The sequence below is a fragment of the Dromaius novaehollandiae genome, chromosome 8 (assembly GCF_036370855.1).
Source record: "Dromaius novaehollandiae isolate bDroNov1 chromosome 8, bDroNov1.hap1, whole genome shotgun sequence".
Taxonomy (NCBI): domain Eukaryota; kingdom Metazoa; phylum Chordata; class Aves; order Casuariiformes; family Dromaiidae; genus Dromaius; species Dromaius novaehollandiae.
This window is the reverse complement of record NC_088105.1, coordinates 36,585,743-36,610,711: the sequence shown is the minus strand read 5'-3', so window position 1 is coordinate 36,610,711 and position 24,969 is coordinate 36,585,743. Positions and strand designations below refer to the sequence as shown.

General features: G+C 39.8%; 1 protein-coding gene across 4 annotated transcripts in view; it reads left to right on the top strand.

The window, feature by feature from the left end:
* GLIS1 (GLIS family zinc finger 1) overlaps positions 1-24,969 on the top strand; it is a 199,540-nt gene that overhangs the window by 19,091 nt on the left and 155,480 nt on the right. For 3 of the 4 annotated variants that reach the window (XM_026105880.2, XM_026105873.2, XM_026105888.2), the window contains exon 2: positions 4,026-4,127. The exons of the other annotated variant lie outside the window; for it this stretch is intronic. In XM_026105880.2, the coding sequence (XP_025961665.2) occupies positions 4,026-4,127 (102 nt within the window). The remainder of the gene's footprint in view (positions 1-4,025; positions 4,128-24,969) is intronic. 4 annotated transcript variants of the gene reach the window in all.

Genomic DNA, 24,969 nt, shown 5'->3' with positions numbered 1-24,969 from the left:
GCCATGTGCAATAGAGAGCAGGAGGAGTTGAAAGCACTGGTGACTCTGGAAAGGCAGGGAATTTCCTTAAAAATTCCCAGATGACCCAAGAAAGACACACTGGGGAGAGAAACTTTTTTAGAACATCAAATTTGATCTTTGTTTTAATACATAATGTGCTGGGGAAGCTGCACTACGAAGCACCTCATATTACTTGTTTACCTGAGTAATCAGAGAAGGGGGCAAGGGTAGTCCAAATAGTCGTTCAGCTTCCTATGCCAAACTGGTGCCCACCAACCCAGAACATAGGGGCTGAGAGGAGCCTGCATGGATCCTGTGTGTGCTGTTTGGATTTGATGGCATTCACCTCTGTGGCATTCACATGCCTCTGTGCAGCACGCAAAACAAGGTGCCTTTTTTTTTAATCTCTCTCTCTTTTAATAACTGAACCTAACGGCTCCTCTGAGTTATGAGGGATTTTTACAGCAGAGTTGCATGGTGAAGGGACCTGGTTTTCATTGTGTGGTTCGGGATATCAGTTTTAACCCAGAGGCAGTGATGTTATTTAACAGGTGCCTTAAAGGCATAGTACTTATTTAATCACCGTCTCCATATCAACATTATGTAAATTGAAACTGCTTAGGTACGCAATTAATTGTGAATGTTTTAGGCATTTTTAAAGGCATAAGACAATACCTGAAGTTCCATTTTAAGAATATCCGGGTCAAAGGACACACATGTTTTTATTTTCTTATTTGAGGTATAATGTGTTCAGGGCAGATTTATGGTACAACCTTTGTTTATTGACTTGTACTTTTCCACATGAAACTAATGGGACATGACAGATGATATTTATGAGGCATGTGTTCCTGATTAAATCATGTTAGACATTAAACCTGATAAAAGAACGTATTTTAAAGGGTGGATTAATAGAAAAGGAGGCAACATTGATTGGGGATTTTACACGGAATGAGACACATTGCTCTTAGACTGAATATTTATAGGTGAGATATGTGGTTCTAAAACTTTAGAAGCTATATAGAAAAAGGTTAATAAACTTTTGCTCTTTGGAAAGTTTGAGTTTTGTTTTTCTCCCTTTGTGAGCCACTGGCCACCTCGTATTTCTGGTCTTTCAAGCAAATTTACTCAGTTCTGCTTAAGAACTTGTGACTCTTTATGGCCTAGCGCTTTTTCTTTCAGCTTTACATGCACTCTGTGTAGTTCAGGATTCCCAGTCAGCAGAGCTGTGCAAGCAGGCGGTGACGCTGCTAGTAACTGCTCTGTAAACATGCGCTGAATTCTGCTTATGTGGGTGCAGACTGGGTGAATGTGCATGACTCAGATGCAGCTGCCTCTTCCTACCTTGATATTTGGGACTTTGCACAGAGACCTCAGTAATATTACTAAGGAATCACCCTGCGTAGTATTTCACATGTCAGGATTAGAGTATGCCTCTAAGTATTTCCTGTGGAGGGCCATCAGAGGATTTTGGTAAACGTAAGAAGTGGGAACAGCTTGGATTTGTTTTCTTGTCTTATTGGATATTAAGTATAAAGGGAAAGCAGCTACCTGCACTTTGCTTTTAGGTATGCAGGTGCAAATCTGGAATGGTTCCACTGTTTTCAGCTATACTGATGTATCTGAGGACACATTCTGGCTTGGTGCAGCATTTTCACTCCTGACTGTTAGCCTTGTGGCTGAATTTGTGGAAAACTGGGTCCTTCTCAAATCTGCATCCTCACTAGAGCTGGAGAATTAATGCTTGAGGAGATGGCCTTTAGTTCACAGCCTGCTTTTTACTGCATTTTTATCTCTTACCAGCTTAGACTCTTAGTAGCAGCATTCACTGCAAATATAAGAAAATGTTAATTATAGTTTTCTAAGACAACCAAGTAAAATCTCCTACTGATGCATAATATTGTTTCTTCCTGTAACCTCTTTATCATAAGCAAAAGACTTGTCCTAAATTAAGAGCTGTTTTCTTTCCTGTAAAGCAATATCCGTTCTGGATGAGATATGGTAAAAATATGTTAAAATTGTAGGCTTCAAATATTTAAATGGATAAAGTGCTCAAGTATCTTCTATATCCAGAAGGAATGTAAATTGCAGGCACACTTGTGAGCCACTATCATTTGAACCACTTAGGATAGATAGCTAAAAATAAGTGCAAAATGACAAAGCTCCATAACAGATGTAATTTACTGTGAAAAAGGGTGATTTCTATAAAGTGTTGTATGATATAATTTAATTGAGTTAAAGCAAGACCTTGCACCAAATGTCATCAGAGCAAGTTGTATCTGAAAATCTGTTAGCTGAAGTACACAATAGCTTTCCACCAAATCCAGTGGAAATCCTCCTTTGTGTCGAGTTACTGTGCCAGCAGATTGTCCTGCGGATTTGGGTTTGCTAAAATGTCCCCAAGAGAGCTTGTCCTAGCAGATGAAGACCTGGCTGCTGGAATTCACTGTGATCATGTGAAGAAAAAGGCCTAAGTCTCTTCCCACTGAAATGGAGAAAAATACTGAAATTTATCACTCAGTTTTGAAATATGAGAATTTTGAAGTATGGTGCAGGCAGCATGTTCTGCTCTGGGTATCACAACAGCTCTACAAGTCTAAATCAACCCAATCAATCAAGACCTGTTGAAGTTAAATTGAATATGCAGTCTCTCACTGATATCAGGAGCCTTGAATTGGACTCAGTGTGACTTCCTTGGGGAACCAAGTAGTTTTGCAATGTTCAAGGATTACATTGGAGTTGGGAATATTTTGATATTGTTTTCCAGTTCACTCACTAAAAAAACCCTACCTACCTGAGATATCAGAATGAACCTTCATAATGCAGATGTTTTCCCCATAGAGAGTTCAGCCCTCCTCCCCCAGCTGTATGGCCAGTGTGCGGCACAAACCAAAACAACAGATGTTAGAGAGTATAAAGAAGAGAACAGAAAATAACACTGGAAAGAATATAATGCTCTTATATTAATATTATGCCTGTACTTGGGATTAGTGTTCATTTCCCATCTCCTAAAGGATTTAGCAGAATTTAAAAAGGCTTCAAAGATGGGTTGAATAATAGATCAGAGAAATAAAAAAAAAAAGAGGGGGGTGGAGGCAGAAAGGAATGAGTTTTTTTGTTTTTTGTTTTTTGGTTTTTTTTTGAATGATACAGATCAGGAGAAGAAGCATAATACCTATGCAAGAAAAAGGTATCAATTTAGAAAGGTGCTATTTTCAATTAGGAAACTGGATGCTGAATATGAAAAACAGGTAGAAGACACATGGGGTTTATCTTAATAATGGTCCCCCTAAGGGCATCACAACTCTGTCCTCATAGTTGGGGGTGTGAAATTCTCCTGGAAAAATAGCACATTTCCTCACCAGTAAAAATGGCTGATGATGTTGGCTGGCGCTCAAGAGGTAATAGACATCCTCTTTTCCCCAGCCAGAATCAACTGTCCTCAGATTATTTCTTTGCCAAGCCTGTTCTTACATGCCACAAAGGGTAGAGATTCCATGTGCCTTCTACTCTAGCACTTAGGTGTCTTCACAGCTATAGTCTCCCCTCTCCTTGATGTTCAAACTAAATTTCCTTTGCTAAGCTTGACTTGTTCTGTCAACAAAATGCATTTGTTGTTTTATGTTGTGGTGCAAGTGATAGGACAGGAACTGGATTCAGAAATCCCCTTTGCCCACTTGACTTAGATTTTTCTGTTTAAGAAAGAGAACAGTCTCAACTGTTTAAGTTGAGAGAAACCTTAGGTTCGTCAGCCCCAACAGGTATTGCTTCACTTGGAAAACTAGTCATGCTGTTAATGGTATCCCATCTCACAGGTGAACTGTCCTTGGAGTCAAAGTGTCAATACCAGGCTGTCAGGGAAGAATATATGCAGCCTTTACTTTCCTCTCAAGGTGTCTTCCTGCTGAAAAGGTTCTTGCTGGCTTGTGCTGCTTCTGTACTTCCTTTACTCTGTTCTGCCACACTTTGCCAGCATGCCCATTCCAGAGCAGTTGTTCCTCTTCAACCTGCTGCTTTTTTCTTTGCAGATTTCTTTTTGCTTGCTGCTGGTCTGGGTTTCTGCATCTCCTTGCTGTGGAGGATACAGACTGATGGTGCTGGGGCATTGCTGAAGGAAGCTAGATGGGCAGGTAGGAGGCCTTTAGGAGATACTGTGCTTGGGGAGTGAGTATGACAGTGGTATTGGGCCCTCATAAAGAGGGAGGACAAATGCCAAGGAAACCCAGCTGGTATGCAGAGGCAGGGAGTCGCAAGGAGTGTTGTCACTACAGGATAACTGAGCACCAGATGTCACTGAGGTAAAGTCTCTGTCTAACATACACTGCTGTCTGTTGTAGTGCTTTCTAGGTGGTGCCAAATAGCCGTATTATCCAGCAGGTTCAAAGCACAGTGCTGTGAGCTGCTTGCTGTGCTGCTGGGAGGCAGTAATACCTTGTTTCCTACCCTTAGAGCTTCCTGGATTAAAGAGAAGAAGGGAAGCACATCAAACCCAAAGGTTCTAAGAAGCTTATGTTTCATCTCCACTTCCATCTTAAACAGAAAGACAAACATGTATCAGCTCATGCTGATTAATTATGTACCTGTGCTGATGGCCAAGAATGAAAAGAGTGTCAGGAGTATATAAAACACGCTCTTTTTATGAATCAGACAGGAGTCTTTCAGTAGGTTGGTAAAGAGTTTGGCTAATTTTCAGATTTTGAAACCATCTGGAAAAATTTAGACAAAATTATCTGCCTTACAGTCCCAAGATAAATCATCTTCCCACCTATATGATTGTTCTTCATTAAACTAGTCAGGCTAGGGCTGATTAAGCCTTGAGGTTATAACTCGAGGTTTCATAGAGCATCTTTCAGATATAGTGCTGGTGGTGAGAGGGACACCAGTATGAACTCCAACTAAAAAGAATGACAGAAAAATACAGTTTCTTGAGAAGGAATACAGACCAAAAACCATTAAACAGAAACAACCTCTGTTTAGCTCTAAAATTTTAAGACATTTTCCTTTCTGACAAATGTTTTCTTCGATCGGATCAATGTGTGCTGTACTATGTATCTATGTCTATATTAATATGTACTAAATGTACATGAAATAAACTACAGTAACCTCTTTTTGTGAAGCGAAAGACCTTTGAAGTGTACATTACAGCAACAGCAGAAGTTTTGGAAAGCAGCAGCAAATAATTCCATTTTAAGAAGCAGCTTCATTACATTCTTCATCTCCTCTCTGCATTCATTGGCAACTGTTGTAACTGAGAAGGGGAGGGAGAAGGAAGACAAAAAGTGAATGTTGTCCTGTTTTTATTTTTAAATGGAAAGGAGTTGATGAACCTGATACTGTATAAATGGTGACATAATTCTGTGGATATGAGAAGTCCTTACATTTTAAGTACTTAAAAATATTTCCAGTGCTACTCTTATTTCTAGAAATTATTCTGGGAAGCAGTGATTTTTATCTCTGGAGACATAAATCCCATACTCAAGTACATTGTCCTTATGTGCTTGAGTAGTCTTGTTGACCTCAAAGGTCTACTTGTAGAAGTGTGTTGTTAGTGAGGCTGGACTTAGACCTGGCTGTGAAGTGTTTTAGATATATCTGATCAAGATTCTTATGTTGGAAAAGGGCTAAATTGTTTGCACAAATGTTGCTGCTTGACTGCACATGTAGGAACTGCAGCCAGTTGACAGCACCACTGCCTGTCTCAGCTGAGGATCAAGGACATCACTGGGAATGTCTCACAGGCAGTGTTTGCAAGATGCAGTCTTTAATTTAGCATTTTCATTTTGCCAACAAAGGTGATGTATTTTGCCTCCTAATTCCAGTAGAATCCTATATAAATGTGCTGTATATAACCGAACTGAATGACATCTGTCTCTGGTTACAATGTTAAAGTCTAGTGATGTAGCTGTGTGTCAGATCTGACTTCCAGATTCTGACTCTGCGCTGGCTAATTGTTATAATCTTGAACGAGTCAAGCAGCTTCTTTGTGCCTTGCAGAATGAGGATAGCGATCCTTATCTGCTTTTATAGAGTGCTCAGCGACTGAGGGGAGAATGTGTGGTCCAAGAGCACAGTGTATAAGTAAATATTGTAACCCATAAATCCTCAGAGCTCCACTTTCTAGAAGGGTGATCAGAATTAGGATTTCACTTAATGTGAAACTGATGAAGCTATTGAATGCAACAGCCTTTGAATGCTACCAAAGCTATGTGCAGGGATAAAGAAACTTCTGGTGCCCAGTTCTGTTCATGCCAACCACTACACATCTTTCCTTATTTTTATTTTTTGTCATTTGGCTTTTTTTTTTCTTTTTTTTTTTAAGACTTTGTTATTCTCCTTTGGAATGAGGTTTTTGAATGCTAAGAATTACTCAAAGCTCATAAAATGCAAGGCTTGGAGCTACAATAATGAGTATTTCTAGGACATGCATCCATCACTGAAGATGATGCTGATGTGTGTGGGTATGAGGGCACCTGTGTGATTGTAAAGTGCTAGGGAGTCCTACCAGACAGAAGAGCTCTCTGAAGCAAAGCTAAGCTGGGAAACGTACACACGTTTCAGGCACATACTTTAAAAATCTGCCAACACTGAAAATCTTCATATTTTCATTAAGTTGCTGCCCTAGGGCCTGTATCCTAATGCAGTTCCTCTGAAAGAACTTTTTTTTTTTGTTAGTGCTGTTTATACTTTCATAACTGAGTGGTTTTCACATACTCTAGAAAGGGTAGTGTGCCAGGTTAAAAAAAGAAACAGAATCAAGACCTTGAGCTTTTTTTTCCCCATCCCATTTTGAATTAGGATGGTCTTTTTACAGTGTTGAGGAATTAACACTTATTTTCTTATGGTTAATTTGTCATTTTTTTCGAACTGAAATAGTGTATTGAGCAGCTTCTGTGAATCTTGCTGACGCTGGTTCTGTAACAATCTCAAGGTTAGGTTATGTAGGAGATCCGCAGTGGTGAGAGGAGCACTGCTCCTGAGCGCAGCCTTGGTGGGGGCAGTAAACAAGGTCAAATATGCTTCCTGCCAAGGAGGAAGAGCCGCAGGTCTGACATTCAGGATGGGTAGGGCATAGTGGCGGGTAGAAGAGGCCTGGAGAAGCAGTGTGGTGAAAGCAGAACGCCTGGAGTAGGTGATGTCCTGGGGTTCAACCAGAGACTGGTTTTTGAGCTATGTCTTACAGTTCTTTAAGAAATACCTGATTAAATTTGAGCGCTTCTCATCTACCATTTATTCCAGCAGACACCTTAAAGCCTTCTTCTGCCTTATCCTCTTACTCTCATTTTGAAATCACCTCAAGGCACAGGCTCCTTGTCTTGTCTCAAATCCTTGTGCAAGACGACTTGATGTGATGGTTGTATTTCTGCTGTGTGTTTTTTGGGTTTCCTTTTTGCTCTCTGCATGATATCCAGCTCTTCTACTTAAGTGCAATCCTGCACATGCTTGTAAGAGACTTGAGAAGTTTCTGTTTTGCTCTTAGAGGCTTCTGATACATGTATATAACCACCAGCCAGATTGTATAACACATTTAGGGAAGGGCCGCATCTGTTTATACAGCACCTGGCACTGGAAGACTGATCTTGACCAGGCCCTCTAAAACTTCTCTAGTAGTAGGTGAAGTGGAATCCTAGATTGTGTCAAAGTTGCTGTTTTGAGGTTGTTTCTTGCTTTCCACACAGGTTATAGAGGATCTGATTTAGAAATCTGACTCTGATATTTTAATACTCATGTCTAAATGCTTACTGAACCCTCCCTTCCTCCTAACATAATCCCTTTCTTATCTGCTGCTAGAACTGCTTTGTTAAAGTGAGCTAGGAAGTTATTTGGGTTTGGAAGGGAATAAAAGCAAACTAACGTTAAAGTGCGGTTACAAAATATTGCAGCACCTTTGAATGTTGGGTACTTACTTATTTTGGAGTATTTGCTAGGTTAAATGTAACATGAATTTGTCTGTGATGTGCCATACGCTTATCAAAGCCAAATTACTCATTAAAACAATGCTGAATTGGAACCATAATGCAGTTAACCGGCATATAAATAAAAAGTTAGCAAAAAGGTAACTTGATATATGAAACCATAAAAGAGATTTCAGAATTAATGAGGGAAACAATATTTTTCCTGTAGAGACTTTAAGATTTCGTTGAAACAGTGCAACAGCAACACATTATTTATTTCTCATGTTGCCTTATTCTTAGGCCCATGGGACCAGACAGGAAGGAATTAGGGAGCCCTATATTACAATTTAATTGCTTGAAGGAAAAATATTATTTTTTATTGTTAACCATTAGCTGCTTCTAGTTTTATTAAAGTCATATACATCCCTGCTGTAGCACCAATGTTTGCAGCATGCAGTCTGGGCAAAGAAAATAGTTCAATCTCAGTAAACTCAGCATAGTGCCAAAAAAAAAAAAGTGGAGAGCTAGGGCTAGCCCAGTGGCTTTTGAGGTGTTACATGTTTAAGAGCTTCATTTTCTTTCATTTAGAGGAGAGTTGTGCAAAACTAGTTCTCAACTTTCACTGGAGAGGTGTTCACATACTAAAAACACTGTTTTCATTGAGCTGTGCCATTGGGAGCAGCTCATGCTCTTTGTTTTTTGTTTTCTTTTCTTTGTGTTGGCTTGAGATTCTTGATAAGTTTAATATTTTTCGGTCACTTAAAATGTTAAATTTTTACCGCTGTTTAAAATTGTGATTTTATCTGGCCAGAGACATCTCTGTTTAATGAAGGAATGTTGCCAAGCTTAATGGAGAAACAGGTTTATTTTTTGTGGCAAGGACAGAAGACAATGAAAGCCTGCTGCTGTTACAACTGTTGTTCATTTCTGCAAAATAAAAATTGTCATGTGTCAGCTACACAGTGATGACTGTCCCCCACTGTGCTCTTGGCCTGTGGCAAATGGGAGACAATGTAACTTAGTTTGTCTCACCATGGAAAAAGTATTTGAGACAAATGATCTCACACCTGCTTCAGGCTAAAAATGCTTACCCCATGAACAGACAGAGTGGCTCAACTGTTAAGCTGTGGTGATCTGACCACATGGACAGATAAGCAAAGCTGAGACATGACTGTAATGCACAAAGCAGTGTGGTGATGGCAGCATTGCGGTTCAGTCTTCCTTATGTCCATTCAGTGGTCTGACAGGTCAACACAATCACCTCCTGCCTTTTTGTGTAGACTGAGCATTTGCTTTCAGCCATAGAAGCAGGAGGGCAGGTTTCTTCCCATGAATTTCCCATTCTTTGAGCCTTTGCTGAGGCTCCCAACAGCAACATTGGCTTTGTATGATGCAGAGAACTAGTCTACCTGGTTCCTTTAACAGACGTCTCCAGGTAGGAAGAGACCATCGTATTTCGCCAACCGATTCCTCCTTGAATTCAGGCTTGTCTCTGAGATAGGCTTACTTCTTATGATGACTGAGAAGCAAATGGCTTTCCAGCCCATAGGTAGCACTCCTGGAGGAGTAGTCACAGAAGTGTTTTGCTTTCTTGTAAAACCAGAAAATGGTTGTTGTCCTTCTTCCCTTCCACTACTGAGTTCACCCTCATTGAGAAGTATCTTTAGCATCTGTGGATAAACTACCATGTGAAAGGAGTTAGCTAGATTACTGAGATGAATGAGCTGTCATAACTCAAAGCTGGTGGCTGCTGATGTTACCTGCAGCTGGTCTGGATTCTATTTTAAGCCAAGGGAATCTTCCCATCCAAGGTTATCTTATATGTACTCAGATATGAACCATTTCATTGTTATTACCCAGTGAAAGACATCAACAACATAGAAGACCTTCTCAAGAGATTTAGGTGATATGTAGATCCTCTAGTCAGTAGGTAAATTGTGAGCAGCAGCTATCTACTATTCCAGCAGTGAAGTAGTGCTGTAGTATTTCCTTTGTATATACATGAGTATATGTATAGCTCTCATGGGTTCGCCTCTCCTTAAAGAGCTTTTTTGGAAGTCCCGTGAACTAACTCTTAAGTTCTTTAGGAAACATGATCTGACTGATCTTGTGAAGCACAGTTGAATTTTGGAATACGTTGTGGACATTGCGACTGACTCTAGACTATATTTTTTCTAAGATAGACCTAACCTATCAATATCGGGGACAGTTTTGCTTTTCTGTGCTCTTGCAAATATTCAGCAGAGAAGGTGCACTGCTCCTGATGAATACTTTCATTGTTTGCCATGGACTCTGGGCAGTAACTTTGGCCTTACTGGGAAAGATTCCCATTCTTTGATGCTCCGATTCTTCAGCCAACTCCAATCTGTTGAATGTAATTTTTAATCAAGTTTTCCTTTTAACTTGTAATGTAACAAGTCCCTAAATGTGTTACTTACTATCCACCAAAGAGGGTTTCTTGGCAGGATTTCCAAACAAAAACAAAACAAAAAACCTCTATCCTGCCAAAATACTCTTTAACGGATGAAGCAACAATTACTTGTGGCTTTGTGAAAATAGACTATATACTGCATATATTGTGGCGCAAGAGACCATGATGTGTGTAGTGATGATTTGAGGTATCGGGAAATTAAGCAGTCCATCAGTATTGATGCTTGGTGCCAAGTGTTTGGTTCAATGTTTCAATTTTCTGTGCAATTGAAAGTGGGAGTAGGCTTTTCAGGAAGGAGGGGCTAGCAGTTAGTACACTGAACTGGGTCTTGGGAGGTCTGGCTTTAATTCCCACCTCTGTACAGGCTTGCTGTACAGCTGTGAACATGCTACTTGAACTTTCTGTGCCTCAGTTCTCCTCTTTCTTCTCCCTCCCCCTGCCCATTTCTTTTTTAAACTCCTTGGAGGGGAACTGTCTATGAGCCTTGTATGCGCTATCTAGACAAAGGGTATTGCATCTCAGTACGGGCCTGGAGATGCTTGGTGATGGAGATATTATAAGTGTTCTGGCAAATACAAAACTGTCATGTACATATGCATGTCAAGCAGGCTGAGTTATGTATGCAGTAACAGGGAAAAAAATAGCAAGCAGAAATGGCAACTACTACAATTGAACGTTTGCATTTGGACATCTTGATTACATGAATGCTTGGAGCAGCTGCTCCCATCCCTACCCTGGTCCCTAGCAGCACTGTTCCAATTTTATGTAAGTTGGAATGAAGATGATCTTCCTTAAGAACAAAATTCTCTCGTCGTTTCTCAAAAAAACCTCCTTCTGGATAGCTCATAAAACATTCTGAGGCATAAGACAAGGAGAGGCAGCTGGAAAGGACTGTAAACCTGAGGGAGAGTATTATTCTGGACAGTCCTGCAAACTGTCCTGGACTGGTTTTCTTGGTCTCCTTGCTTCCAGTCCCTCACCTGTAAAGGGCAGAAGATCTTGCTGGGCTGTTTGTGCGGATGCACTGATGGCTCTAGAGTACATTGAAGGTGAAATCGGACGTAATATGAGCGGTTCTCTTCAGTGGGAGTCAGGACGGGAATAGCAAAGGCCTCTGTGGCTGAGTCAGTACTGAAGTGCACTGGCAGAAGTGTTACTTTGGCTGTGTTGCACTAGGCTAAGGATAGTAGCCAGGGCTAGGGTTCTTCAGCAGGTCTTAAACTTTGGGAGGGAGTTCACAGAGGCCCTGCCTGCTCTGCTTCTTGAAAGGCTTTGGTTTAGTGAGAGTAGAGAAATAGCTGTATTGGCCTGCAAAAAGAGGATCAGTGCAAGTCACTGTCCTTCCTGCCATCTTAAATGCATTTAATAGTAGGAAACAGCATCCTGTAATAGCTGTTTCTGAGGATAAGCCCTGTAACAGTTCCCAGTGTAAGAGCACCACTTCTGTGTGTGAACTAATTTTGACTGTTGGGATAGGAAACTGTTTCCTGTGAGTACCTCATTCAACATTACAGCCTAATAAGGACAAACCTCCTCTCTGAACACAGGTGACATGACAGACGGATTAGCTAACTTCATTGAAGTCAGGGATTAGCTTGTGGGTTCAAAGATAGTTTTGTCATCATTAAAATGGTGGCAATAGCTACTTCTTTGCAAGACAGTATTTCACTCTCAGCTGGGGGAAAGCAGGATCAAATGTGATTTTTTTTTTAGCAGGACATTTTGTCACTGGACCTATAGGCCTAAACGAAGCAGTGATACGAGAGCTGCTTATCTGCAAGTAGGTTAGATCTGCATTGCTGGACATATCCATAATGTACTACCCACAGAATTGCTGAAGAGTTTGGCAGTCGCTATAGATTCCGTTTTCGCACAAAGGTTTGGCTGCTGAGCCTCTAGCCCAAATTACATGTGCTTAAGATCACACCGGCAGACACCTGTGGAGCTAGGGAGATTAGGCAGCCTACTGTTACTTCCATTACAGAAAAGGGTGTTTGGTTTTGTTTTGGACAACGAGTAATAAGATCTCTTGTTGCGACTCCCATTTCTGGAGAGCTGAGTGAGCACAACAGTGACCATTCATGAAGATTGTATGAAAGTATTAGAAAAAAAAAAAAAACCCTGACAATCTTAAACCAGACCTGCTGTGTAAACAGACATTATACAGTGCCAGAGTGAGCTTCATTGACCTACCACAAGGAGGACCTTTCTGATCCACTGATGGAGTTTTGTTGTTGATTAACAGCTTAGTCCTTGTCCCCGGAATGTAAAGAAACCTTCTGGTCTGACCCACTGCATGCTTGTTCCTCCCCTGCCTCTCACTATATAGTACAGTATGTGATGATTTATTCCATAGAAAACATGGTAATACTACAAAGAGAAAGATACACGGACCAGTATTTTGTTGGACTTCTACTGCCTGATGATTCCACTTAGCACTTACCTAGTGATCATTTTTGTATTTTATTCAGGTGTGTAAGAAAATAGATCCACAAATCAAATTAAGGAGAAACAAGACTTTAAGTTTTCCTAGGACTTCTTCCTAAAGGTAGAGTCTATGTGGACTGCAGAAACCTTCCTTTTCTACCAGGCCGTCATATCAGCATCCACAGGGATATGTATGACCTGCTATAAGTATTTTAAAACATTAACTTGATATAAATATTTTAAATTACTGTTGACATACAGGAGATGCAAGGGAGGATTAGAATAAATAGCTGTTTGGAAAAGTAAACATTTGCAAGATCTTTTTTCAGATGCAGACTCCAAATCTGCTTTTTATGTATGTGTACTTTTTTGCCAAAAAATATCTGTAAGATTTTAGAATACAGTCAATTTACTTTTTTTAAATCTCTGTGGGAGTTATCTTGGTTTCCAGCCAGTAGGATCCTTCTGGCCCACAGACTCTTCCTGATGGATAAGAGTGCTACTGTTTGCTTGTAGCTGCTGAAAGAATTGCAGAATTGGAAAAAATATTTAGTGATACAACTTTTCATCTTATCTTGTTTGAAACTGCAGTTAATGAATGTGTCGCGCCTAGCTGGCCAAAGGAGTGATATGTGAAAATCTAACTGAAACACTGCATAAAGTTTTTCACAGTTAGGGCAGAAGTATTGTCTCTTTGAGGACTGAATCTTCACACCTTGAAGCCCAAGTATGAGTGCAGGACTGTATCAGGTTTGAGCATGTAAATACCCTAACTAGCCTTGTGCATCCACAGGTATTCAGTTTTTATCCACATCTAGCAAACTGACAGGTGTGTAAGTATATTGACGAGTTTTGTGTGTGGCCCACAGCTTCCTGTCTTTTGAAAGCCCAGCTTTGACTCTGATCTTGTATGAGAGAGAGAGACAAATCAAAGCTTTCTGAATGGAAGATACTTCTTAGCAGTGGAGTGGTCCATTTCTCAGAAAGGCTCTGTGGAGTGTTGGGTATTACAGACGGGTCACATTTCACAAACAAGATGATACAAAATCTTTCCATTCTATTTTAGTTCTGTAAAGCCAGTAACATCAGTATGGTTACACTCAGTGCAGATGTTTCTTGGGTGGTTGAAAGCACCTGATCTGTACCTTGGGTAATGCTTGATTTTAAACACATTCCAAACTGCAGGTTATGGCACCAACTCAGTCTGTAGCCAGGGATGTATAGACTGGGTTTTTGGCAGGAACTGTCTAACTTTTGTCTGCAGTATATAATAAGTCTTTGTAGAGTTTAAGACACATAAATCTTATCTCCCCCCGAACTGTCTGTAGTTCATTTCTGGGGGGGCTGGGAGGGGAGGAGGAGTCTAGGTAGATGGAAAGACAATTTGAAGAAGAGAGAGATCCTGTTTGAGCATGGGCTTAAAGTATCTTCCTTTCCTATTCTATTTATCCTTTTAATTGCTTAAAATATATTTTTTAGAAATAGTCAAAATACAGACTCAGACATATTTATATTTTATGCATCCCTGCTGTTACATTTTTTTGGATGTAAAATGGATCAGCAAAACCCATGGAGGTGTTTATATAGAAAACATAATATAATGAAAGTCTTACTGTGAATTCTGTGTTGATAGCATTTGTAATAAATCAGGGGACTCATTCACTTTACTCTGCTATGTGCACAGCAACTACTGCCACATTGCATGAAAACATTGCTTATCTAATCACTGTAAAGATGCCAACTGTCTCTGCATCAAACTGTGCTGAACTATGAAGTCAGATTTCTTGTAAGGAAGGAAGACTTGCAAATCACTAGAATATATGTGCTGGTGATAAAGTCAAAGGTTTCTGACAAACTACAAGAATTTTTCTTACTTGTTTTCTGTACTGAAATGAAGGAGGGAACACAAATCAATTCCTTAAGTTGTTAATGCTGAAGTAGTTCCTAGGGAGCACAAAGGGATCAGACATTATAGATCTTAAGTATTTACTATTTGGCAAACAGAGTCAAGGCATCAGTCTAGCAGGATGTCCTACAGAGAGGCAAATACTGGGTAGGTAACAGATGATCTTATTTCTAAAAGTCTGGCCTTTTCTCAAGGTTTCATCTGGTGTCAGGCTAAGCTGAGTAGGAAATGAGGGGCTCAAGACCAGTATTTTTAAACAAAAGTACCTTGAAAAGACATTCTGATCTCAGCTGCAAGTATTGATTGTGGCTCTAAAAATAGAAGTACATGTGTCTTTCCAATTTGACCAATCTGAGCATCTGAATGCAAAATTCAGGCCATCTATTAATAACTACAGTTATTACAAGAATTGAGGAAATCCCCCTTTCATAGTATGTGTGAACTTTAAGTGCTTTAGCTGTAGATCCACAAACTACTTGAGATTCTGGGGGCCTCTAATACTTTCAAAAAAAGTCAGAATTGTAATAACAACCTAAGGAAATGCTGAGTTTTGAAAGGAAAGCCGTCTCTCTGTGTAAAGAGGGGGACTCGTCCATTATGACTCAAGATACTGGTTTGAGAGCCTGTTAGTTTAGTGCGGATGTTTTTCATATCCCACATATCCAGGGAAGGTGTGGAAAGGTGAAGGAAATACTTGAAGCCATTGTTGGAAGATAGAAAAGCATAAGAAACCCAGGCCCTTCTTCCTTCAAGGTCCTGGGACTAGGCACTAGGAGAATTGTCACCCCTCGTGCCCCCAAGAGGTGTTTAGAGGAAAGGCAATTTTTTCTGTAAAGGAGGAGCTATTTGGGCCAGGTGGTTGTGCTGAATGTTTGAGGCTTCTGGAAGAGGAGGAATATTGTCTTATGGACATATGCATGGAATAGGTTATTTATGAAAGCTGGAGGGAAAGCTGAAGCAACTGGGCCACCCCAGCCCATGAGAAGGCATGTGTCCACAGCAGTGCTTTGTTAGAAGAAGACAAAAGGTTGATTTTTAAATGAGAATAAAAAGCTATATACAAGACCAAAAAAAGTTCCAGTCAACAATATTTGCCCTCCGTTTCTTGACATGAGTTCTTCTGAAACATCTGTAAGCTCTAGGTCATCTGTTCTGCTCTCAGTTTTAAAACTCTACACCATTAGAGCAATAATTTTCTCATCTTGGATCAAAGCTCTATTTTTAATATGATAAAGAGCACTGAAACTGCACTTGCTTCTAGCACTGGTGGCTGGTACCATCAAAATTATCTTTATCAACTGCACTGTTCTGGAAGCCAACCATGGCTGAGGCAGCTAAGATATTTCTGAACTGACTACAAGGACCTTTCTGTGAGCTGACAGTTGGCTTGCAACAGAAGAGGCTGAGTAATCATGCAATTATGGCTGAAATCAGAATAACCACTTGAAGCCCGTCTTGTTTTTGCATTTCTGTTATGTTTGGAGTTGTTATGTGAGTTTAAAATTTTGAATCATTTTCTAAGCCTGTGCATTCAAATTGATTGAATACTGAATGCTGTAAAAACAATTACTTCAGCACAGATATACTTACACAAATCCTGTCTCATTTTTGGTAACTGGGTTCAGGCACTCCAGTAATCTTTGGTGAAAAGCCACTGGTGGATATGCTTGCAAAAAAATTGTAGCTTTTATCCAGTTGGATGACTGAAGGGAATTAATGTCTCTTTGTGAGAAAGTCGCCTTCTCTTGCAAGTATACTCGGCCCTTGCAGAGCTGTGAACAGATTGGTTGTTTACTGTGTATAAAACTCTCTAACCTAGTTCAGTACCAAGGAAGACATTAGTTTTTTCCATCTGAGCTCTGTGCTATAAATTCAGGGATCTTTCTCTGCATTCTTTACATCCTCCCAAGTTTCACATGTGCTAAGCAATTCTCAGAATATGAAGCCATTCCTCTTGCTGGACAGAGGACACAGATGATAGGTGATATATATAACATATCCTTGTTAATATCCTTCATCCCTTTTGGGTATTAAAAAAAAATTAAGCACTTTCAAAAATGTCTGTATAGATGGAAGAATATCCTAAGTGGTGAGTACTACTGGCTTGTAGTCCTTCCTGTTGCAGTCAGGCTGATGCAATGCTTGCCATATTAGCAGCATTGTTATAGCATTATCCATAGCATTGAATGTCACTTAGGTCTGCACATAATATTCTAATTATTGATGTAATTTCACCACAAGTATAGAATGGATTGCAGAATCAAGTGAACCCTGTATGAATATTCATGTTGTCATCCACATACTTCAGACAAAAAACCACTAGCTCTCTTTTGGAGAAATCCATTGTTTCATCATTCATAGTTGTACAGCACTTTCCAGAAATTTCCTCAGAAGCATCCCTCATGAGTTTTAGAGCCGTAATTTCCATTATCTCATGTTGAGTAACTGGATTTGTGAATTTGTCTTGAGTCATTTTCAGCTACTTTGAAATATGAGGATCAAATTCCATTTGCAAACAAGACAGTTAAGACTGATTTCAACTTTATTCTCTGCTTAAGGGTATGTTTTCAGTTTCTTTAGTTTAATGGTCTCACAGTGCAGGTCTGTGCCAGGCAAGATAATATCTCCTACTTAATATTTTCATAAGGATCTTCCTGTTTTCTTTTTTCTTTAGAGAGCATTGAAAACTTAGCATTTCACCCACATTCTTGTGGTCTTTTGAATGATATCAGCTGCTTTGCAGTGATCTCAGATGGGTTTTAAGATTGTTTTTCCCCCAACTGGAAAATCTGGATGGTATAACAGCTTCATCCATGCAGTTAGTCAAAAGTTCAGATTTTAGGTGCAAACTACAACAATAGAAACCACATATGCTATTGCCACCTTCTGAATCAGAACTATTTAAAATCCTCAAATTAGGGAGCTGAATACAGCCTCATTTGTCAAATAAAGCACTTAAGTTTTTCCTGATGATGTGCCTCAGAAATGCTAACAGTATTAAGTATTTGTAGTTTGATTCTGTTGGAGGCAGTGTCAGATACAGCTGAATACCTTAGCCAGCAGAAGTTGAATCACTGATTGCTGAAAGATTTTTTTCTCTTCTGTAATCAAAAAGCTTTAAGTGATTTTCATTTTTGCACCTTGAAGTTATGCTGATTTTTGTCTTTTGTTCAGTCACCATAACACAATGATATGGCACAATATTTGATTATGTTTATCAATTCTGTAATCTTGTGTGGAGAAATGACACAGTTTAATATAGCTTCTGCAGTGTTTGTAGACCTTGTAGAAAGAGAAAAACGGTCCACAATTGATAGATCATTTACAGTGGAAAAGCAGAACGTAAGAGATAGGCTGTGTAGCTCTTTGGATTTTCCTTTGACATGGAAAGACTACATATAAGATAGGAGTAAAAATCCCCTCAACTTCATGGGAGTGAGATTTTAAGCTGCAAAAAGTCTGTGAAAAACTCATGGACTCACTGTTGGCTGGCTGGCTGCTCCTCGTCTGATGATAATTCTTGAAACTTGGAGGTGGGAGAAGAGAAGAAATGGTCAGAGCAGAGGCAGTTGGCTGGACCTGTACCATGCCTCCTTAGACAGTAGGGATTTTTTTGCACAGAGAAAGACAAAAGCTGGTTTTGAGAGAAGCAGCACAGTAGTCTAGAAGAAATGGGAGAAGTTCAGACAGGTGAGCTTCACCAGAATTTCCTTCCTGAGAGAAGGCCATCTTGGATTATTCTTCCACACAGGAAAGAGAGAAATCTAGAAATTGCTGCAGGAAAGACCATCCATTTGCTACTGTCTTCTAAGAGCCACTTGACTGTGAGAGAAGAAACAGCTGAGACCACTGAAGGCCTGTGCATCTGTACTAAAGAAAACAGAAAACTGAGTAACCAGTGGACTGCTCCTGCTAGCTGTAGCTAATAGAAATAATTGTTCATCAGCCTTTCCATTCCAGCCGTCCCTTTTCCCTCAACCACACTACCCCGCATAAAAACAATCATCCACACCCATGGCAAATGGTATGTCTTAAAAGAAACATGTGAGGACCTCTTGCAGCACTGCTCATTCAAAGCAGAGATTCTGAGGGCCAGCTGTAAGAAAAATGCTTAGGCACCTAACATGCCTTTTTGGTAGAATTTAGGACCTGATGTTAGAAGGCTTTGTTGGCTGACTGCTCGAATGTTCAGAGCTTGGAATTAGAGAAAAGCCAGGAAGAAATGTGTTTTTGGAGTGCTTTCAGTGCACTTTGACTTTCTTGAAGTACATAGTATCAATAGCAGAAGTTGCCGAGTTCTTACTCAGGGCTGACTATTCCATTGTAGGAGATTTTTCATGCCTTTAAATGGCACATGCTGATCCCAGATGTTAGGAATAATGAAAGCAAGTAATGAAGGCTAATAAACTTAATACCAAAAGGCACAATATAATCTGCATGGTAAGTACCTTTTGAAAATTCAAGTTCAAACAAATTTCAGAAAAAAAAAGATTAAAAAAGTACTGAGATGCCATTTTAAAACTATAATTAAAAACAAGTAGAAATATAAGATCAAGAATTAAAAAAAGCAAGCAATGAGAAATGGATTTGTTTTCTATATCCCATGAGAGAAAAAAAAGAAAAGAGAGGGAAGAATCCTTCTCTCTACTGTCAATGGCCACTGGCTTTGCCAGAGCTGGAGTTTTGGCTCGATATGTTTAGCTAGGCCCAGGATCCAGCAGTGAGAGCATAATTTTGGACAGATGCAGCACATTCAGAACACCACCTGGTAATAGGCCACTGACAGTTATCATGGATAAACATCATGCAACACGTCTGAGAGCTAAAAGAAAAGAGCACATGCTTTGTGCTGAAGTCATGTTCTCTGCTGGTGTAACTCGTTGAAGTCAAGAGACCTGCAGCAAGAGAACCTGGCCTGTACACACTGAGAACCTCCTCTGGGGGCACAGCTCTGCCACTGTCTTTGGTATAAATACTCCCTTTTAAAGAAATATTTAGGGGAGGTCTAGAGTAGAGGTCTGGGAGTTTATGGGGAGCTTGTATCAAATGACCTTTTACCAAAGCAGAGTTGCACGTATCTTTGCTAACTGTAGTTTAATATCATCATGTGGGATGATTATGCTTATGGTGCAGGAGATGAAAGCTGAGTGTTAGCTAGTATGTCTGTTGTCTCTTACATAATTAATACGAACATATAGTGACATTGCTGCAGCTGAAAATAAATCCTATTGATTGAAAACAAATAATATATTTTTTCCAGCTATGCTTGGCAGGATTATTTTCCAGCAGAAAATTTCATATCTGCAAAGAAAAAAATAATAATAATACCAAGCTGCTTTATGGAAATTATTATTTGATTTCTCAGCTTCCTGGCTTCTCCCTGCCAGTGCCTGTGCCCAGATTACACTTCCCGTGATCCATCTGAATCCCCCACTCATGGGGAAAGAAAAGGGTTTCCTGGGAAATTCCATTGCTGTAATGATTCTCAAGTGACCAAACCCATCTAAGCAGCCTCACCACCAGAGGAGAAAAGCACCATGGCACAACTTAAACACAGATCCTGTGAATGAAAATGTTTTGGGTTCCTAGTTGGAAACTGTTGGGTTTTTTTTCAGCTGTTGTCAAGGCAGACCAAATTTTATGCCAAAAGAGATTTGAATAAATTCATTTAATTAAAGAATAAATTTTGCGAGGAAATGTTTGACTAGTCCTATTGACAGGATTGAATCTCTGACAATTGATTTCCAGATAGAGGTAAAACCTACTGAGGTTCTTAAATGACAGCTCCTTTAAAAATACATGCCACTATTCCCTTTAATAATACCCTCCCTATCAACATATTTCACTCAAATGATGAACAAGGTGTAAAACAAATTAAAGAAGTATAATTCAGGCTCAGAAGCAGCAGGAATCGGATCCTAGCTTTAGGGACACTTCTTGTGTGGGTTGGGTTTCTTATTCCCTTTCTGGTAATCTTCCAGATCAAAAAATAATGGAATTTTATCTTCAGAAACCTGGTTGATGGTAGAAGCAATGTTTTTAATACCGCTTTCTTCCCCATCCAATAGTCTTAGATTGCCCTTTAACTGGAAGTTTTCATTTTTTTGTCTGTTTACATCATAAATATGAATTTAGTTAAAAGTCAGTTTCTAGTGAAGATTTTTGATCACTCTTCACTATGGCACTTATAGCATTTTCTTGTTGTATTACATTATTGCATAATAAAGAGGCCTAAAATCTGTATTAAAGATATGGCTAGCTAACTAAAATAGGGCTTTAGGTCATTGTTTAAAAAGAAACTATAAAGATGTTTGCATGGAAGTTCTGTTCATTTTCTCTCTTAGATGTATGTCTTGGGAACACATTGCTGAAAAGAACTCTAGAGTCAGGGTTCTCAGTTCTGTTTTTCTTGCCATGCTGAAGGCAAAGATGGGCGTTGATCAAAGTTATTCAGATGCTCTCAGGCTTTGAGAGAGTTGCGGTTTAGATCCCAGATTGATTTGAGGTTGGTGCAAACCAAATCCTGTTAGTCTTCCACAAGGCTGAGTGGTTAATAATGCTTTACTTCAAGATGAGGGCTTGAGATCATGTTAGTGTGGTTTAGAGACTTACCGCTTCCTCAGCATGAGAGTTGGTACATGACTGTGTGCCTGTTCTGAGCATGTTACAGTGCAAATGAGATGGGGTTGCAGATACCAGCGTCCTTGATTTACAACCGAGACAACCATTTAATGCTGTTGTGCTACAGTATTTCCCCTAGATTTAAAAGGTAAATTTGAGGGTGTTTCTGTCAATAGCGTGCCTGTTGTCCACAATTATTGCTAATAATAATAATTTCACAACAAGTGGGAAGGGTTCGTCTTGATTTTATGTAACAAAGCACGAAAGATTTGACTGTAGCTTTACTTCTTAGGCATAAGAGGCAATGGCTAGCTGTTTAGACCAAGACCATAGGCAGGCATTGGTTTACGTGGGGAGGGAAGGCAGTTGATAGTCTAGCTCTTCCCACTATGACATGACGTAGTTGTGTCTGTCCTGCCTGTCCAGCTAGATCCAGCCCTTGTAGACCAAACTAGGATCTAGACACAGGAGACCTGTTTAAAGAGAGAGAGCTTGTCAAGCCATCATCTTCTAGGGTCTTCAGGAATGTATTAGAGACACATCTGTTAGGGAAGATACGGATATAATTTATTCTGATTTGAAGCAGAGAGTTGGATAGGTCATCTCCCAGGGAACCTGGTCACTGGCCCATGAGACTGATCATTTTTCTGAGTCCTCTGTGACATATGAACAGCCATTCTGGATTAAAGGTCCAATATTCTGTACCTTATTGGAGCTGGGAGCAAATGCTGAGGGAAGAACAGAAGGGGGTAAGCATGTAGTCAGACTTCCTGGATATATTCTCCCAGCCTCCTGTAGTGTGCAACTTAGGAAGTTCCCTAGCTAGTACTGATAGTGTTCTGTTTTATAGACCTTCTAGTTTTGACCAATTTTACTGCCACAGGCTTTTTTAATAACTTTCTGAGCGCGTACAAACTTTTGTTACTCACAATATCCTCTGTCGGTAAACTTAACTCTGCGGTGTGTGGAGAAAGCCCTCCCCATCAAAAGAATTAACCCATTTGGACTGGGTAGGAACCACTACATGATGGTTTCACCCTCTGCTTTGTACTTTATGAGAGAACGAGTGGCATGATCCATAATCCATGTGCTGTATGGTGTTATTTTACAGATTGGATTGCACAATATTTGAAGACATGTCAGAGAAGGAAATTTGTCATTGGTACAGGATAAAACTCAGTTTGTTAGAAACAGACACACACTTGAGTTTTATAGCATGACCTTTAGGTGGAGTGAGATAATTTTAAAAGGCTATCTTGCTTCAGGGGAGCCAAAATGTGGTGGGAAATGGGGGAATCATTAAAAACACGAGTACTAAATTGTTTTTGCTCTGTGTTAGGTTCAGTTATTTGTCGTAACATCTGGTTTCTCTACCACTTTCGTGTTAAATCTAAGCTGGATTTTCTTAGTAAACAAGCAGTAAATTCATCACTATGAGCTTTTTAAAACATATAATAAGTTATTTTAAAGATCTTTCTGGAGTTTTATTTTAATTGCACAATAAGCTTCCATTCATGACTAATGGTGTCTGGTTAGGGTGTCAACAACCATTTTTCTTTCCTGCATTTCAGCCATCTTCTGTGAAATTGGCCGGAAAAATTCTCTTAAATTAGATACACCAATAGGAATTGATTTTGAAAGGGAGAAAAAATAAATTATTATTCCTTCAGATATTCATACAGCTGTGAATACATATTGATTCAATTTGTACCAAGTGGTGGGAAAACACTTTTTGAATCGTTTGAAAGCATTTAATAGTCCTGTGATGCACAGTTGATTTACAGCTGAGCTGTACTGTATTTCAGCGTCGTGTCTGAATGTTTGAAGGTATGGTATGGAAAATTATTACCTTCCCTGTTAATCTGAAGAACTGGAAAGGCCATTCCTTAAAGGAAGGATAACTTGCAATAGGAGGAAAAGGATTGCCAAAGGAATTTAGACCATTTCTGCATCTAGTTGAGAGTCCTGTCTTAGGCAGCAGCCAGTCCTAAATGCTTCAAAGAAGGAAATCCTACAGCAGGGTAGTTAGGGGATAATTTCCTTCTAAGAGAAGTTTTGTTAAACATCGTCGTCTTATGATGTGATGAGGAGGTGAGAAGTAGCTATTCCTTGGTTCCATTCATTATGCAGCTTGGTCATCTTCTGCTGTCTCAGTTGTTGAGATAAACATACCTTGAATGCACGATCTCATTATCTGAGATATGCTTTCTGCTTTTTCTCATCTTTAGCACTTGTCTCTGAAATTCGCTCTGTTTGTTTAGGATCCCTTTCGGCTTAAGCATTAACAATATTCTCGGTAAAAGGTAACCATGGATACATTAAATGCCATTTTTTTGCTGTTTCAGTTTGTCCACTGTTCTTGAGTGCCCTTCCATTGAGTTTGTGGCATCGTTGTGTGCTGAGATTTCTTGTATTATCAGTATGACTAATTTTAGGTACTTGACAAATTAATGGTTGTGGGGATCCCAATTTTCTCCTTACTGGAAGTGGAGCCTGCTCACCAGTCACAGGTGTCAGGAAGTACTCAGTGTGGCTTGTGGCCCTGGTGAAGTTTATATGAAAATTGTGCCTAGGGTGAACAGTAACAGTAACATGTGAAGTACCTGCTCAGCTAAGCATGCTTTCGTATACGTATTCTATTCATCTCTTGTGCACCCTGGTATTTTCTGTTAGTCAGAGTGAAGAACCAAGCTGTTTCAGGTTGAAACTGTATGGAAGGAGGGAGGAAATATTTTAAATAACTGAGAAATAAGGTAGCTAACCTAAGCTATGAATTACTGGATATAGTCTCAAGTCCTGAAAGAAAATAGAATAAACTGAGGTTTTAAAAATCACACAGAAACATCTGGAAGAGGAGCTTGATTTCTTCATGAGGTGCTGAGCAGCTGTGGAAGCCAGATGATAGTGGAAATTTGTGGACATTGGCGGCAAGATGAGCTCTGAAAACATTGGCCTTTTCTGTATCTATCTTGGAATTTAGATGGTTTTATGCTTGGGCAAAAAGGAATTTAAAGTGACTTAGCAATCACTTCTCAAAAAACTTGTGTGCACTGACTTCTCCCCAAAGGTGTTATCAGGATCTCTGCTCTGCTCTGCCTAGCAGTTTGTCTCAAGCTGATGGAGAGGTTTCCAGAGGCTTGGTGTGCATCATATTCTTTCCTCATTCATAAGCTCTTCATGGCAGGACATACTCTGTCCTCCCATAAACCACCTCAGCCTTTCTTTATCAAGCCACTCTTTGGCTGCTGTTGGTTGTTTGGATATGACTGGCCTTTTCTTCAGGGAAGAGGTGAGCTTGCAGTAGCCTGTGACAAGGTTGACTCAAAGGAAAGAGATGGTCTCCCAGTAATAATGGGCTGCAAGCTTCAGTTGCTTCTGAGAAGGTCATCTTTTCTCCAAAAGCCTTTGCTCATTAATTTGAAAACAGATGAAATAGTTACCTGACAGTCTAAACTTAGTACCACCTTCTTATTTGTCTTTTTTGTTTAGGATTCTCTGGTATGAAAGCAGTCCTGAGCAAAACTCCTCATGTGGAGCATGCTGTGCAGAGCAGCACTAAGACTGTGGTTTCTTGTCTGGTTTCGGTAGTGATGCTGCTATTAGTAAGGCAGAGATAGGGGTAGCAATATTGGCATCTCTGTTTTCAAGAACTGGGGAATTTAAGACTAATGGGCTGGTCTGTCTTAAACAGTAGT